Genomic DNA, 16,029 nt, shown 5'->3' on the forward strand with positions numbered 1-16,029 from the left:
CCTTGATGGAGCTTCTGTATATGGACTGTACAGCTAGAGCCTCTGGCAGTGGCACAGTCTGGCCTCGAACCCATTTCCCTGTCTCTGTTCCTGTGTGGCAGAGGTGGTATGTGGGTGCTTGTGCCAGCCTCATGCCAGGTTGGGGGCACCAGGCCAGTGAGAATGTGAGTTGAGAAGCTGCCAGGGTGCCCCTGCATCATGGTCTCTTGCATTTGGAGCATTTTGAGTTAGCTGGTGGGTTAGACCAGCTTTGAAGCAATTACAGAGAGCATGGAAACTGGGCCTATAGCAAGGACAGAGGGATACAAAAAAGGGCTCTAACCTGTCACCAGAGCACTTGCAAACTTGCTGACGGTTCCTTCTTTTTACACTGAGTAAGACAGAAGGAAATTACAGGACTTCCCAAGACAAGAATAAGTCATGTTAGGAACAAGATTAAAAGCTTTGTCTTTCATCTCCAGGACTGTCTCTAAGCTCCAAAAGCAGGGAGTTTTGAGAACTCATCTGTGTAAGGGACTACAGCTGATATCAGCTGAGCCATGTGTAACGGCAGAAGGGCTGACTTGGCATTTCAGTTGTGTCTCACTTGACTTGAGTCTTGTCAGGGAGGTACCAAATTTACTCTAATAAATTACTCATGCTGCTAGACTCAGATCTTTCTCAGTGCAACATTTTGGAGTCTCCAAAGCACGTTTCTGCCAACATTCACAGAATATTATCACTTGGTGTTGATGTTTCAGAAGTTCTTGTTAAAGCTTGAAATGTTCTGCCTTTTATTACCTTAATTAGAGGAATTCTTGAATTGCTTGCTTTTTGCACTGCTGAGGTAGATTGAATTCCTGTTTGACTAATAAAGATGCATATTGTAACCTTCTATGAACCATGCTATTATGTCTATATGAAAAGCAGTACAAGTATTACATCTTCCATTCTTCCCATTTGAAATGCATTAGCCTTATTTTTGTCTTCCACCTGTTTCTTCCCTCTGACTACCCAGGTTTTTTAATCTCCTGTTTGGATATCCACCAAAGTTCTTATCTGTATAGCTCATTAGTTGGGCACTTCAGTTTGCCCACTTTGCAAAAGTTTGTACTTTAATTTTAGTTATTTATTTATTTGTTTTCGGAATCACCTTTTAACATCTGGTAGTTTGAGATGAGGAGGGTGTATTGGTATGGTTTGTGTGAGAAAGTTTGTCACATCGGGTCGGGGCAGAATAATTCCTCAGGGTTTTGGGTTTTGGCAGAAGACTGCTTGGGCTCTTCATGTGATAAAAGAATGAATCAGCATAGCAGTGATTTCTCTAATTTCTTACCTAAGGGGAGACATGAGAAATTCTTACCTTTCTTGTGTACAGTGAGATCACTGCTGTTCTCCCTCACAGGTACTCATCACACAGGCATACTTGGTCTCCTCTGTGTTTAACAGTGCTTCAGTCCCAAGTATGGAATAAAATTACCAGTACCGAAACTATTTGCTTCTCACTAATCTTAAAATCTCCAGCAGCATCCTGGTTGTGTTGCTTTTAGTGCTCCCCTTGTTTTTCTTTGCACTTGATACTCTGGCTGTCCAGATGTATCACTTGTATCTGGTGGCAAGGTGTCCAGTGAGTTTGCTCTGTGTTGTTTCCATCCATCAGTTCCTTCCACTTTCTTGAACCTTTTCCTGCTTTATTTCATCAGAATATTTTGAGTTCAGCTACTCTGGTTTATCCAGGTAGGATTTTGGTTTTTTCAGAGGTGTTGTGTGAAGCTTTGCTGGTGGCCCTCATGATGATGAGGTTTTGGTTTCTGATTATCAAGTCCATAGTAGTAACTGGTGGACTGAAATGGAGGGAGAAAATAAACATTAAATATAATTCTCAGGGGAGAATACAGCATATACTACTCTTAAACACTGCTCAAAAGAATTGAAAGATTTTGTAATAATTTTTTTCCATAGATGCTCCACGGAAGTTGAGTGCTTGGGAATGGGAAAGCAGGGTGATTTGTGAGACTGCAAGTGGGAGAGCTGGTGGAGAGTGACAGGCTTTAAGTACCTGCCTGGAAGGTTAGCTTATTCCTATTAATTTTCAGAAGAATTTTTGGAATGCCATATGGGCTTCCCTCTGCTGTGCTTGTGTAGAGACCATTTCTACAAGTTTTTTTTATTCTAGTATCTAAACAAAACCCAAAGTCCTATTCATGAGCAGCTATTGATAATTGCTTAAAGTAACTTCTTGCAGAAGTGTTCTAGTTAAGAAGTTATGTTTGGCCTACAACAAATTAGTCTCATAATTTCAGTTAATGCACATATTTTATATTTAGTGGTTTTAAGGTATTTGCAGTACTGCAGTGCTTTATAACAGTATTATACTTGGTACAGCACATGGTGCAGGTGATTACCTGGGATGGGAGTTGTGACCACACAAAATGCTGCTGAACTTGTTCTCTGCAGTAGCTGCAGACAAGATTCTGAACTATTTGTACAAGTAAAACTGATGGACCGAGTTCAGGAGTACAAATTTTAATAGCTCATGATAAAGTACAGCCTGTGGTACTGATAGGACAGATCTTGCAGAAAAAAATACCTTCCATGTAATGAAAAAGTAATTTTAGAGGAATGTACTTGAATGAGCTACTACTATTTGTGCATATTTTCTGTTGATGGTTTAGATACCATGGTGGTTTAGAAAGAGAAACTAATGAGTTCTTCTTGAAGATTTTTATTTCATCATTACAGGAGAAACCATGAACAAAGGAACTGCTGCAAAATTGTATTTTTGTCTGTTTCCTCATGTTTTCCATACTTAAAAAATAACATACTTACTCAGTCTGGATTAGTCCTGGGTGAACTAAATGTGGGTCTACTTAGGATTTAGTAACTAGCCCTATAAATTTGCATTTAAAAATCTTGCTGCTAGAAAGCATCCTAATAGCTATTCAGATTATTTATGCTTTAGGTTGAAATCACATCTTCTCTGGATTATGGTTTATAGTGATTATTTTATTATTTGAGATTGTCAGAGAGAGATCATAATGTTGTCTGGGTGCAGCAGAGCCACATTTTTCACTCTCACTGTTCATGTATGTAAAGCCAGGAGTATGAACACCCACAGGTGCCTATGTCCTTAAGGGCAATCAAGCATTCCTCATGCAAGACACAAAGGAATAAAAAGAAGATTATGATCTGGACTTTACAGCTCTCTTCTGTTACTGTAGCTTGTCAAGATACAGAGTTTATGTGTCATTCTATCATGTGTTTCCATTGCTTATGGTTTGTTTTGTTTCAGCCTCTTGGAGCCAGCGACTATTTGGAAATATCAAAGCATTTTGACACAGTGTTTGTTCGTGACATACCACTTCTTACAATAGCAAAAAGGACACAAACTCGTCGTTTCATTACTCTTATTGATACCTTTTATGAGCATAAGGTGAGAACCAAGCCTTTCCTATATGCAGAGGAATAATATTGGGAGTCCTAAAACTGATTGTTACTATTGGTTTGAAATAACGCTTTCTGTAGTAATGGTTTGGAAAACATAAGCAGAATGAAGTAGCACTGCAAAGAAACATCATTCCAGCTTCACAAAAAAAAAAGGGTCCCATTTCAATAAAGGCAAATAAACAGATTTTTTTTTTTGTTTCTGTGAGTATTAAGCATGAGCATAAATATAAGCCTGAGCTCATTTGCCTTTTTTGAATGGGGATGTTCTTTCCTAACCGAGGAAAACAACAGAAGCCATGTCATTATTTTAATAATGAAAGATTGTGCTGCCAACTGTGCTGGAGTGAAATGGAGTTTTTTAGATTTTAATCTGTATGGGCAGTTGGTCAGGAATCAGTGCCTTTTTGATCAGGAAGGAGGAGTTAATAGCACAATTACATCATAAAGTTTAAAGGAAACAGTCACTGTAGGCTTTACATTAGATTGCAGAATTGCTCATGGAATAATAATAATGTGATTATATTTGCACACACTTAAACATTTATGCAGTTGGAAGTGTCAGTTGAGGTTGGTTCTTATCAAGAATGTTCTGGCATGGGTTGTTGATTAGAAAGGGCCAAACTCAGCAAGGTGTTGAACTAACTCAGTGTATGAGTAGTCTCATTCAATTCAGCCAGACTCAAATCAGTGTCATTCAAATTAGCAAGATTCTTTATGGTTGGGAAGTGGACATTTGCTAAGTCAATATGCTAATATTAAACTAATGGGTTAGAAATAGGGGGATGGTCTGCTCTGTGTTTGGGCTGTCATTAAGAATTGCAAGCAGTCACTTTCTATTACTTCCTTCATAAGGAAAACCACAAGGTTAAACTCCCATCAGAAGTAGTTGGGAAAAATACCTGAGTATATTTGTGGATGCCTGTCCACAACTCAAACATCTTGCTTGCATGCTCTCAACAAGAGTCCCCTTCTATAGTATTATTTCAGTCTGTCTTCATTGCAGCCCCCATCTCGCACTGCATGTTATATCTCTTCCCAGCAGACATGAAAACAGCATCATTATTTTTACTAGCAATTAACTTACTGGAGTAGCACAGATGGAGACAGGAAAGGCTTCACTCAGTCTTCTGAAACTTGGAATTTTGGAATTGGAAATTTGGAAATTGGAAATTTGGAATTTCAGTACTCTTTTAAATAGTGCAGTGTATCTACCCACTGAGAGGAGTCTCACTATGGGTGAAAAGTAGGCATTGTTTACTATACAGCTGTTATTTTAGAAAGTAAATTTTGTGGTGAACTCATTGCCTGTGTAGCAGATATTCTGGGTATTTGAAAGCACAGTTCGGTTCTGTGAGTAAAAGTTACATCAGTTGTTATTGAGAAAAAGATGCTGTAAGGTCCGTCTGACTAAGTCAGGTAAATCTGTAACAGCAGTGCTAATAAGAGAAAGGAAAATCATTGGGGAAAAACACTGCCAATTTAACTTGAAGTTTGCTGTGCATGGATGGTGTATTTTACCCTATTTCTGTAAAGCCCAAAGGATGACACTGTTGTTGCCTCTCTCCTCCTCTCAGGTGCGCATTATCTGTTCTGCGGCAGCTCCTCTCCAAAGCTTGTTCCAGGTGAAACAGGACAGTGCTGAACGGCAGGAGAACAGAGTCTTGATGGATGATTTGGACTTGAGCCAGGTACACGATTTTAACATTGTCTCCCTTTTGTAACAAAATTGGGTTTAGTCTCATAATTGCACAGCATTTTAAGAGGGGGAATAAGGAAACATTTAACTATAGATATGCTGCTTTTTTGCAGTGTCTGTCACTCTGATAATTACATGTTGTGCTACTTATTCATAGTCAAAGAAAGTATCACTATATGTAGAACCATTTTGTTTAAGTTTTAGGGTAATTTTGAATACTAATCATTGTATCTGTTCAGTCATATATGAAAATGCTGATTTAAGTTTATCACCTACATTTAAAATACAGAAATAAAAGATAGTTTGTTCTACCTGTTCCTAGACTACAGAACAGCTCCTGAGTCCTCACAAACAGCACTACTTTACATGTTACTTATTCTGTTTTTCTTTTTCCCTGTAGCTCAGTTATTGCTAATAACTTTTAAAATAATTTTTTTCATTGGTGTACAGTTAGTCAGAAAAGGAATAGATAGTTAACCTGTTATTATGTTGTTTAAAAACCAAATTATTCTTTTTGCTGTATTCCTTCAGGAGATTATGTAGCTGAAATAGGTGCTTTTCTTTAATTTTTAGACATCAGTTTTAATGTTTTGGTGCCATGCTCCTGTCTTGTTTTGTCAAAGCACTGAGCCTTAGGAGTTAGATAGGATGCACTTCAGTACAGCCACGAGTCTCACAGGTGTGTGGTGCTGTTTTTGTGTATTGATGTAGGATTCTGCCAAAGGACTCTCCGTGTTTACAGGAGAAGAGGAAGTCTTTGCCTTTCAGCGTACTCTCTCACGGCTCACAGAAATGCAAACTGAACAGTACTGGAATGATGGGGACAGAAGCAAAAAAACATAATTAAAAGTTGAATGAAATCACCAGGAAGTAAAATTACAGCATGAAATCACCAAGAAGAAAAATTGGAAAAGCTTCAGAAAAGCCCTGGAAAGCTTTTTAGCACAACTTGAATAATAATTGCACTTTATCATCTGGACCATGTTTTCTTTCATCAATAGTTTTTTTTAGTTTCAGACATGAGGTCTCAGTTATTTGTCTGTACCACCAGTGTGTGGACATGTGAAATTCTGCCTTCATTTGTTCTTCTTCAAACATGTCTGGCTCCATGTAGTGGTGGTGAATGGGATTACCTCCAGCTGGTGGCTGGTCACCAGAGGTGTTCCCCAGGGCTCAGTATTGGGGCCAGCCCTCTTCAATATCTTTATGCATGGTATGGCCAGGGGGATCAAAGTGCAGCCTCAGTAAGTTCACAGATGATGCCAAGTTGGATGGGAGCGTTGAGCTGCAGGAGGGCAGGAAAGCTCTGCAAAGGGATCTGGACAGGCTGGATCAATGGGCTGAGGCCAGTTGTATGAGGTTCTACATAGGCCAAGTGCCAGGTCCTGTCCTTGGGTCACAACAACCCTGGGCAGCACTAAGGGCTGGGGCAGAGGGGCTGGAAAGTTGCCCAGGGGAAAAGGACCTGGGGGTGCTGGTAAACAGCAGCTGAACATGAGCCAGCTGTGCCCAGGTGGCCAAGAATGCCAATGGAATCTCAGCCTGTATCAGCAACAGTGTGGCCAGCAGGACCAGGGCAGGGATTGTCCCCCTGTACTTGGCACTGGTGAGGCCTTAGTTTGAGTGCTGTGTCCCGTCTGGGCCCCTCAGTACAAGAAGGACATTGAGGGGCTGGAATGACTCCAGAGAAGGGCAATGAAGCTGGTGAAGGGTGTGGAGCACAAGTCCTGTGAGGAGCAGCTGAGGGAGCTGGGGGTGTTTAGCCTGGAGGAAAGGAGGCTTGAGGAGGCCTTATTGCTCTCTCTAACTGCCTGAAAGGAGGGTGTAATGAAGTGAGGGTTGGACACTTCTGCCAGGCAACAGTGACAGGATGAAAGGACAGAGCCTCAAGCTGCTCCAGGGGAGATTCAGGTTGGACATGATGAAGAATTTCTTCACTGAAAATGTTGTCTAGTATTGCACAGGCTGCCCAGGGAGGTGGTGGAGTCACCATCCCTGGAAGTGTTTAAGAAATTGATGGACATGGCACTTAGAGCTGTGGCTTATTTGATAGGGTGAGGTTTGGACAAAAGTTGGACTTAATGATCTTGGAGTTTTTTTCCAACCCTAATAATTCTCTAAAATATACCTTCAATGTTCAGGAAGTTTGATTGGATTATAATTTTTCTGGAGAATTGGTCTACAGACAAAGTTAATGGGCTATGCAGAGTCATTTTATGATGTCACGTGAAGTGGGCACTTTGAATGTTTATGCACTGCTTCTGTTATGTATAATACTGCTTGCACAAAAGAAAAATCAAATGCTTCTTTAAGAAACTCCTATTGTCTGTGCTAGAATCCTGGAACTCCTCTGTAGTGTGTTTTGGTTTTGGTTTTTTTTTCTATTCTCTGAGTCTAGCTATGTGTTGACATTCAGGCTCCAGGAGTTTGTTTTTTTTTTTAATCAGACTGTTGCTTAGTCTGGTTCATTGAAAGCTAATGGTTTTAACCAAGAGAGCACCCTGAGGAGGAGCTTTAAGGTACTTGAAGCTGCACAGGATTAAGATCTAAGTAATGGATGAGAAAAGAGACCTTGATAAGACAGGATATGCTGTAACAATAAGTGCAAGTTCATATTCTTCCTAAATTTTGTGGTTCTTGCAAGCCTGGATATGCTGCCTCTACAGCAGTAACATCTCTACCTTGAATTTTCTTCTGCTTCTTCTACACCAAACCTTCCACTGCTGCTGTCACACCTGCCCTGGTCTGGGGGAAGCAATACTCAGTGCTACTGAGGCAATACATCCTGTTACCGTAGGAATGTGTTTTATGGAAAAGATAGGATAGGAACTGATACCTCAAGACACATCACCCATCCTCATGTTTGTAGTTGGAAGCTCTGTTTTAGTTGAAGATGCAGTGGGGTCATTCTTGATTTTAATCTAACCGAAACAAAACATGGTATGGTGTGTATTGGTTTATTGTGTATTTTTATAAAGTAATCTTAAGAGCACATATAGAACCTTTGAGTAGAAGAAAACCATGTAGATAGACTGAAAAGACTGTCCTCATGTCCTAGGGAGGAGATACATAACACACTGTCCCCAACTTTAAGAGGTTTTGTTGGATTTTGCAACATGACCTTTTTCTGTCTGTTACCAAGCTGTCTCCCATCACAATTACAAAAAGCATCCAAAAGGGCCTTCTGGGCAGCAGGGAGGGGAGAGGTCCTGTGCCCTTACTTTTGTTAGGGAGCCACATGCTCAGTTTTAGTTTTCTGTTTTGATCCCTTCTGCTTGTCCTGGAAGTTACTTCCTCTGGCTATACCTGCTCTTCAAATAATTTTTAAAGCCTATATTTATAGTTTGCAACTAATGGAACTGTATTCCCACAAGGGTGACTACCATGGAGAATTTTAATGCATATTTATGAAAACTCCAATCAGAATACATTGTTTATACTTAAGAATATCCAAATAATTGTTGTATGCTTTCAGAGATTTGGATTAGGTTTCTCAGCCGACGGACTATTGACATTCATGCATGTGTGTCTGTATATACAAACACATATGTATATTTAATTTATACATGTACATATAAATCTAGATAAAACTAATATATATAATTTAAATGTGTGTGTTTCTGTATTTATATGTGGCACTCTATACTTGTCAGCCTGGGACTATGCTGATAACTCTCCTGAAGCTTCAGCCTTGACTTTTTTTGAGTAGCATTCAAATGCTTTCTGCCTTGAACCAGAATGTGTTGTAGGCAAATGGGAGATGGTGGTAGATAACCTAAGGCACTTTACATCTGGATATTTATTTATATTGGCTTAAAACTGTGTTATGCGTGTATGTCCTTCTCTGTCAGGTGGTACAGAGGAAATGTGCAGTCTTGCAGAACACAGATGACACTTCTGAGACATATGGGAGAGGAGGTCCTGGCATGTTCTTCATTCCCATAGAGACTGTCTCAGGCCAGGGAAGTGAGGTGTTTCTCCACTGTCTGTGTGGGTGATGATGAAGCTCCTTTAACCACAGGATCCCTATTTGTGTTCAAACTGCTACTGCTTTGCCCATTGGTATTTGAGGCTTTTCTGCAGTCTGAATGCACACCCCAAACTCAGATACCCCAGGTTTTTGAAAGCTCCTAAATGCATTGGGACTGATGTACCACTAAAAGCCTCTAAGGATATAGGTGAGCTCTGTGAAAACACAGGAGGGAAGTCCCCCAAAAGCTTCCAGAGCCAGCACTACTTCTGGGACATATTGCTAAATAACACCATAGTGCAGTCTTTCCTTGGCCAGCAAGGAATTTGTCTTTTGGGAGTCTCTGGTAGGTACCAGCAATAATCAAGGAAAAGAAATGGGGAAGATTCCAGAGTGTTTTGAGGCCGAAAACAAGAAAAGTTGCCTAAATCGCTGTGCTGTATTTGTGATTGTGCTGCAGAGGGAGGTTTGCCACTTTTGGGTCAGGTCCACAAGGAGAAATTTATTGGACTGGTTTCTCAGCCAGCCCAGATGTGGCCAGGGCAGAGGGTGCCCCTGTAACCCCAGAAGCAGCACATTTATGCCCATCTACCTCCCTGAAGAAAGTGAGGCCCTATTTCCTTATTTTATGATGCTGTAGCATGTATAAAGCCTTTTTCCAGTGCTGAGTTGGGGTGCTGCTTCTGGGGTCAGACACCTTCCAGGCAACTGGTGCTGGCCAGAATGTTGCTGACACCATGGACAAGAGTGGCTTTGTTGTGCCCCAGGGTGCTGGGCCACCTGTGCTCCCAGCTGTCCTGCCCCCTGCTGCCTGGCCTGCTCCTGCTGCTGCGAGACAGCAACAGTCCATGACTTTATTCCCACATGAAGTTGTTGTATTTGCCAAAATGTAAACAATGAGATGCCTGTGACTAAATTATGCATGCTCCATAGTAGCCTTAAAAATTGCTGGATTTGTGCTGAATGCTTCTATCCAGAGTTTAAGTCCTGGCTTTTTAAGTTTTCCTTGTGAAATGATGCCATTTCAGATCTGCAACAAGTTTTTATTTCCTTTAGTCGTTCAGTAAACATTTTTGACAAGTTATTATTAAAGGTCTTTTCAAGTGACCTTTATTAATGTGGTATAATATTTTGCTGTCGTAGGAAGTAAAATCCTGGAGATTATGGACCATGGGAAACACTTCATGTTTTCTAAAGGTCACATCCTGGCTGAGAATCTCTCAACTAACTTCTTTCAAATACCTGATTGACCAAAGAATGTTCACAATGCCCAAAAATTTAACTTCTTTTTTTTTTAAATAATAAATAGTGCAATTCTGTCTTTCAGAATTACTGGTTCTCAGTATTTGCTACTGTGCAGATTGAGGGAACAATTGCAGTATTTTGGGTAGAACAAGACAGCCTTCCAAAGGCTTTGGAGGGAGTGAAGAGGCACTGTTCAACTGCTGTTGCTGGTTTTTGATCTGAAAAGGAAAACCATTAATGTCTTTTCTTTTAGTAAAGGTGTTTGTGATGACAACACAGCTGGATAGATGTCACCTATTTTGCAGCAATCGAAACATGAAAAAAAAGCAACTGACCAGGTTTCAAACAGTGCCCAGACAGGGTCACGAGCCACATAACAAGGAGCAAGAACAGTCTCTCCATCATGACGTGGCTAACAGAATTAAGGTTCAGGATTTTTCTTTCTGCAGTTTCCTGGGTCTGAATACACCTGGTGCCTCAGTTTCCCTGTTGATAAAATGGGAGTGATGTTACTTTCTCACTTGCTAACTCTGGCGTGCTGCCAGGCTTCCTACATTAATATTCTAAGATGCTTGCTGAGGCTCTGGGATGAAAATACTTCAGTAAAGTATGTAAACAGTGCAAAAAAATAATTTAGCTACTCAGAGTGGATTAGTCTCCTTGTTTGGGTTACAGAATTAATGTCATCCACTAAACACCACATGCCTCTTCGTAGTGATTTTGTTTTAATTAATGCATCTATTTTAAGAATCTATTTAAAGAAAAAAAAATTGAGATTTGTGATTAAAACTGTAAACCATTTGTTTAGTTTTTCTTTTACTTGTAATAACGAATTTCCTATAGGATTCATAACAGCCTCGGATCTTATACATTTGAAATACAGTGGCTTTGTAAATTCTGTTGGGATTTTCCTTGTATACAGAGAATATTTTTTTAAATATGTCATTTTGAATGTAGTATATTACAGACTGAACACTGTCAAATCCATCTGCTATTTGAGAAGAATTTATCTTATAATAAAGAAAAATTAATAAATCCAGAGGTTATAAACTTGTCACTTACTCATGCTAATTTCAGATATGTGTTCTGGATAGACAGACCTACTGTTAATTAGAATAATAGAATATTAAGGAGTTGGAATGGACCTTTAAGATAATCTAATCCCAACCTCCCCTGCCATGGGCAGGAACACCTCCCACTAGACCAGGTTGCTCAAGGCCTTATCCAGCCTGTCTGGGAACACTGCCAGGGACTGGGCCTCCACAGCTGCTGTGGGAAACCTATTCCAGTGCCTCACCACCCTCACAGTAAAGAATTTATTCCTAATAGCCACTCTAAGCCCTCCCTCTTTGAGTTTAAAGCCATTCCCCCTTGTCCTGTCACCACACACCCTTGTAAGTCCCTCTCCAGGTTTTTGCAGTGTCCTTTAGGTACTGGAAGGTGCTGTAACATCTCCCTGGAGCCTTCTCCAGGCTGAACAATGTCACCTTTGTCAACCTGTGTCCATAGGAGAGGTGCTCCAGCCCTTTGGTCTTCATGACTTAGTTTGATTGCTTTTTCTTAGATCTCTGTATCCAGGGGGCAAACCTGGACTGGCGGCACTGCCAGTTTCTGGGCACGTGGTTGCCTGCACAAGCTGTAGTTATTGCCCTACACATGGTCCAGCTTTTGGGTTGGAATATCCAGGGCTTGTCAGAAAGGTCCTCCTCCAGAAGTAGTTTAGACTTGTCTGCCTCAATTACTGCTGCCAGCAGCCATAATTTTTGGGTTTGGAACCCTTTTCCTCCACCTCTTTGCCTCTTTCCTCCAACAACTTGAGGGTGAGACAAAATAGCTGTATGCAAACCGCAATTAAAGAGCTTTTTCCCCCTCATAATTTGGGATTCTTACTGCCCAAGATGTGCTTGTGCTGTCAGCCAGTTAGTTCTGTGGTTAGTTGTTACAGGTTCTGCACAGCTTAGAGAATTGCTGGGGGGAGCAGTTGGCTAGCATGGAGGCTGGCAGGGTCTAAGGATCACTGCAGCTCCCCAGTGCAGGTGTCCCAAAGGAGCTTCTCTGAGTGCTGAGAGCAGGACAGCACTGCTGAGCATGGATGGATGGCACTTCTCCATGGATGCCAGGGGCAGACACACAGGTCTTGCTGGCAGATGGCAAGCAGTGTTTCATAGTTCAGACTTGAGAAACCAGGGGTGTAAAATTTTTAGGTTAAACTTTGGGTCTATTTCTATGCCTTTTACTGCAAACATTGTACTTTCCCATTTCTTGAAGAGGGATATTGTAATACTGAAAGTCGAGCAACTAACTTGCTCCAGTATCTTGCTTGCAGCATTGTGGTATCCAGTGTTTGAGAAGACTATCCAGAATGGGATGTCTTACTCTCCCATTACAGATTCACACAGATTTGTGAAGGAAAAGGATGTACCCTCAACAATGTTTGCATGCCGTGCCACTCATGGAAACGTTGGACCCTTCTCCAGATCAATTTAAGATCCTGTTTTTCTTTCAAGTATCCTGCAGCAGTAAGCTGTCAGGGTTTAATTAGAAATTTTGCTAAAAAAAGTCCCTAGGCTTTGCTGCTTCTTCTGAAATTCTTCAAGAACAGGTTTTGCCATTCTGCCTTTGCAGCTTTGTTTGTCCAGTGGATGCTCCTCTTTTGTCACCCTGATCCATTTCCTCTCAGAGATGAACAATGCCCAACGTGTCCATCTCTTGACAGTGAAGATTGCTCCTCATCCTGGGGTACTTAATATTCTCTTGTTGTGTAACCTCATTTCTGATGGAGAAGCACAGGTTTTTGTGTCTCAGCTTCCCCAAGATCCCTGGGCTTAGACTTTCCTGCTGTTTGGCTTTGGGCCTCAGGAGCTCTGGCACACATAAAATACAGGGTGTGGGGTCTGGGGATGCACCCATGCACCTGCAGAATGGGAGACATTTCTGACCCTCGGGCTTGGGGCACTGCCTGCTTTTGCCTCTGTGTCTGCCCAGAAGGGGGACTTGCAGTAGCAGTTCCTAGCATGAGAGGAGAGGGAGGATGGAGCAGATGGAGGATGCAGGCCACTTGCTCCCTCTCCAGCCTTCTGCATTCTCCACATATTTGTAAAACAACTTTTGTTTTAAATTGAATTGATTTCTAAGAGAGCCATTAAAATACAGAAATGCTTCTCACTGACCTAGTACTCTGCATTCATGTTGGTAAAATTTTGGATGTGTTTCTATAGTCCTCCCGCCAGTTCTTTGTCAGGGTGAAGGGTTTAGTTGGCTCTGTTAATCTTCTCTCTAGCTGAAATTGTTCATTTAAATAGTTATAAAAATCCACTCTTTTCCAATGCGAATCCTATATTCCCAGATTTGAGTACTGCTGCCAGAGCAAAGACTTCAAATTCTCTGAGTGCAACCACACTATGTCAGTCCAAAGCCAAATTGCAAACACTTATCCACAATTCCCCTTACTCAGCTTTAAGCTAATTTTTCCAGCAGGCAACAATAGCCATAAAAGCATAGGGGAAGATTATTACAAGAGCTTAAGAAATGGTTAACTCATTTCTTCACAAGCTGTGGGATAATTCTACCACATTCTCTTATTGCAAGAAGTTACTTAATGTATTTTCAGCACATAGTTCTTCAGTGTCACAGTAATAAAGAGCAATCACAGCCACTGAAAAATGAAGCATGGAACAAAAGATCAAGTGAGTGTTTAAGCTGAAGTCAATGAAACCAGGAAAAGTAAGCTCACCAACATGAAGAAAAAACCTTTGAGTGCTCTGGTTTTTTACAATTAGCAAAGGCAAACACACTTGTGTAACTTTTTCTACATGCAGTGATGGATAATGTTGAGGTCACAAGAGGCTGTGTTGGGTGGGGAGGTTTGTTCCTGCAGGATTCTTAAGAGCATCACTCATGTCAGGTCTTTCCTGTAGTCGAGGTATGATGTGCCCAGCAACACTTCCCTGCTAATCGAGGTTCACACGCTTTAAACAGGTAACAGAGTTCCTCAGGGGGCAGGGGGAGCAAAGCTGGTTGGAAACACAGGCAGAGGACCAGTCTCCTCCAGTTGCAGTTGATGTCTCCCAAAAAGTAACATTTCAGAGGCCAGTGGAGAGAGGAGCAATTACTGTCCAGCAAAATTACAATCTGAATGGGCTGCCATTTCCAGTGCTTCACTAGGATGACTGTGATTGCTATAGAAACTTCTGAAAGTGAGACAGAGAGGTTTTCCAGCACTGGAAACTGCGAATGGAGGTTAGACTGGGTGCAAAGCCCATTCAGTCAGGCAGCTGCCAATCCAGCCTCTTTTCCAAGTAGATTGTAGGAAATGCTGATTAAAATGTCCACGGAATGCACCAGGCAAATTAAATTTCAGTCACAGCCGCCTGGGCAGTTTCGGTGGGCAGACAGCTCCAGCCTGTGGTGCACCTGGGCTTGCTCTCCCACTGTGGCCTCTCCCACGGCCACCAGCCCCTTGCACACGGGTACTGCAGTGATGCTGCAGCCATGGCAGCCTAAGGAATACAAGTGAGATGAGGCTTGTGGGGAAGGTGGTAGTGACTGGTCTGGTAAAGGATGTCTGGGGGGGGAAAAAAGCCAGTCATCATTCCAGGTAAGGGAGCAGTGTCCCTCCCCACTCCAGCTTTGACATTTCTCCCAGGGCACAAGCCCAGGAGATGAGGCCTGTTGCCATGTTCACCGCCCTGTGACTGGCTGGCACCCCCTGCCTGTCTCGCCTACCCTACTCCCTGTGTTGGCATTTAAACAGGACTGCTGTCTTTGAAAATTGCCTGCCAATCCCTTCCCCTCCAAACAGCCTGCAGTGGACAGCTGAAACTCTCCCTTTGGGGCAGAACAGCTGGCAGTACAGCCACAAGCCTGCCACAAGCCAGGAGACAAGCCTGAGGGAAGTGTTGGTGCTTGGAACTTCCCCTTTTCCACCTTTTCAGCTGCATGGACAAGCCCCTGAAATCCCCTCCCACAGCCCATCATCCCCATCTTTGGTGGGACACCCAGGTGCAGCTGCAAGTCCAGTAATGTTTCTTCTTGAGAAGCTGCTCTGATCTCCTTTCCATACCCCCAGTCTCCAGCCCTTTCATCTGTGCTGGGGGAGGGTTTAATATCTTTTTGTGTTCATTGTCACCCTTCTGGCAGCAGGCTGGCAGTAGTTATTCCAGTGCCTCGCTCCCCATCGATCCCCTAAAGGAATGCTGGTATTAGGAGGCTTTATCACCACCATAGTTTCATTTCCTTCTCTTTGCTGTCTCTCCTCAGCCTCCTTTGGTTTAACTCCAGGCAGCCAGCCAGAAGAGTGTGAGGCAGGTAAGTGCAGACACAGGTAACGCTGTGGTGCAGTCACACAGCCATTCCCTCCTCCTCCAGGAGCTGGGTGCAGCCGCTGTGCCAGGCTCAGGCAGCCTCAGCACTGTGCCCCCCCTGTGTCCCTTCACAACAGCTCCACTCAGGACAGCTGCTTTTTTGCTCTTGGCTTTGAGGCAAAACAATAAAACTACTTTGTGAAGCAAAGGCATTTCTTACCTACTTGTATTGCAGTTTCCAAAGGTTCTTCATAGGCTGTACTTGGAAAAAAGTGTTTGCATTTAGGTACACAAAATTATATGGCCTGCATAAATAAAAGCAATGAGATTTGTCTTGCCACATAAGGGTGAACAATGTAAAAAGTCACACTTATCAAATCCATGAAATG

General features: G+C 42.1%; 1 protein-coding gene across 1 annotated transcript in view; it reads left to right on the forward strand.

Moving 5' to 3' along the window:
* The window catches only part of AFG1L (AFG1 like ATPase), a 62,764-nt gene extending 51,370 nt beyond the window's left edge, over nt 1–11,394 (forward strand). Inside the window, exons 12-14 of the mRNA XM_014312039.2 lie at nt 3,272–3,412; nt 5,001–5,114; nt 5,834–11,394. Of these exons, the coding sequence (XP_014167514.2) occupies nt 3,272–3,412; nt 5,001–5,114; nt 5,834–5,965 (387 nt within the window). The 3' untranslated portion in view covers nt 5,966–11,394. The remainder of the gene's footprint in view (nt 1–3,271; nt 3,413–5,000; nt 5,115–5,833) is intronic.
* Nucleotides 11,395–16,029: the final 4,635 nt, after the last annotated feature.

Source organism: Geospiza fortis, unplaced genomic scaffold, assembly GCF_000277835.1.
Source record: "Geospiza fortis unplaced genomic scaffold, GeoFor_1.0 scaffold98, whole genome shotgun sequence".
Taxonomy (NCBI): domain Eukaryota; kingdom Metazoa; phylum Chordata; class Aves; order Passeriformes; family Thraupidae; genus Geospiza; species Geospiza fortis.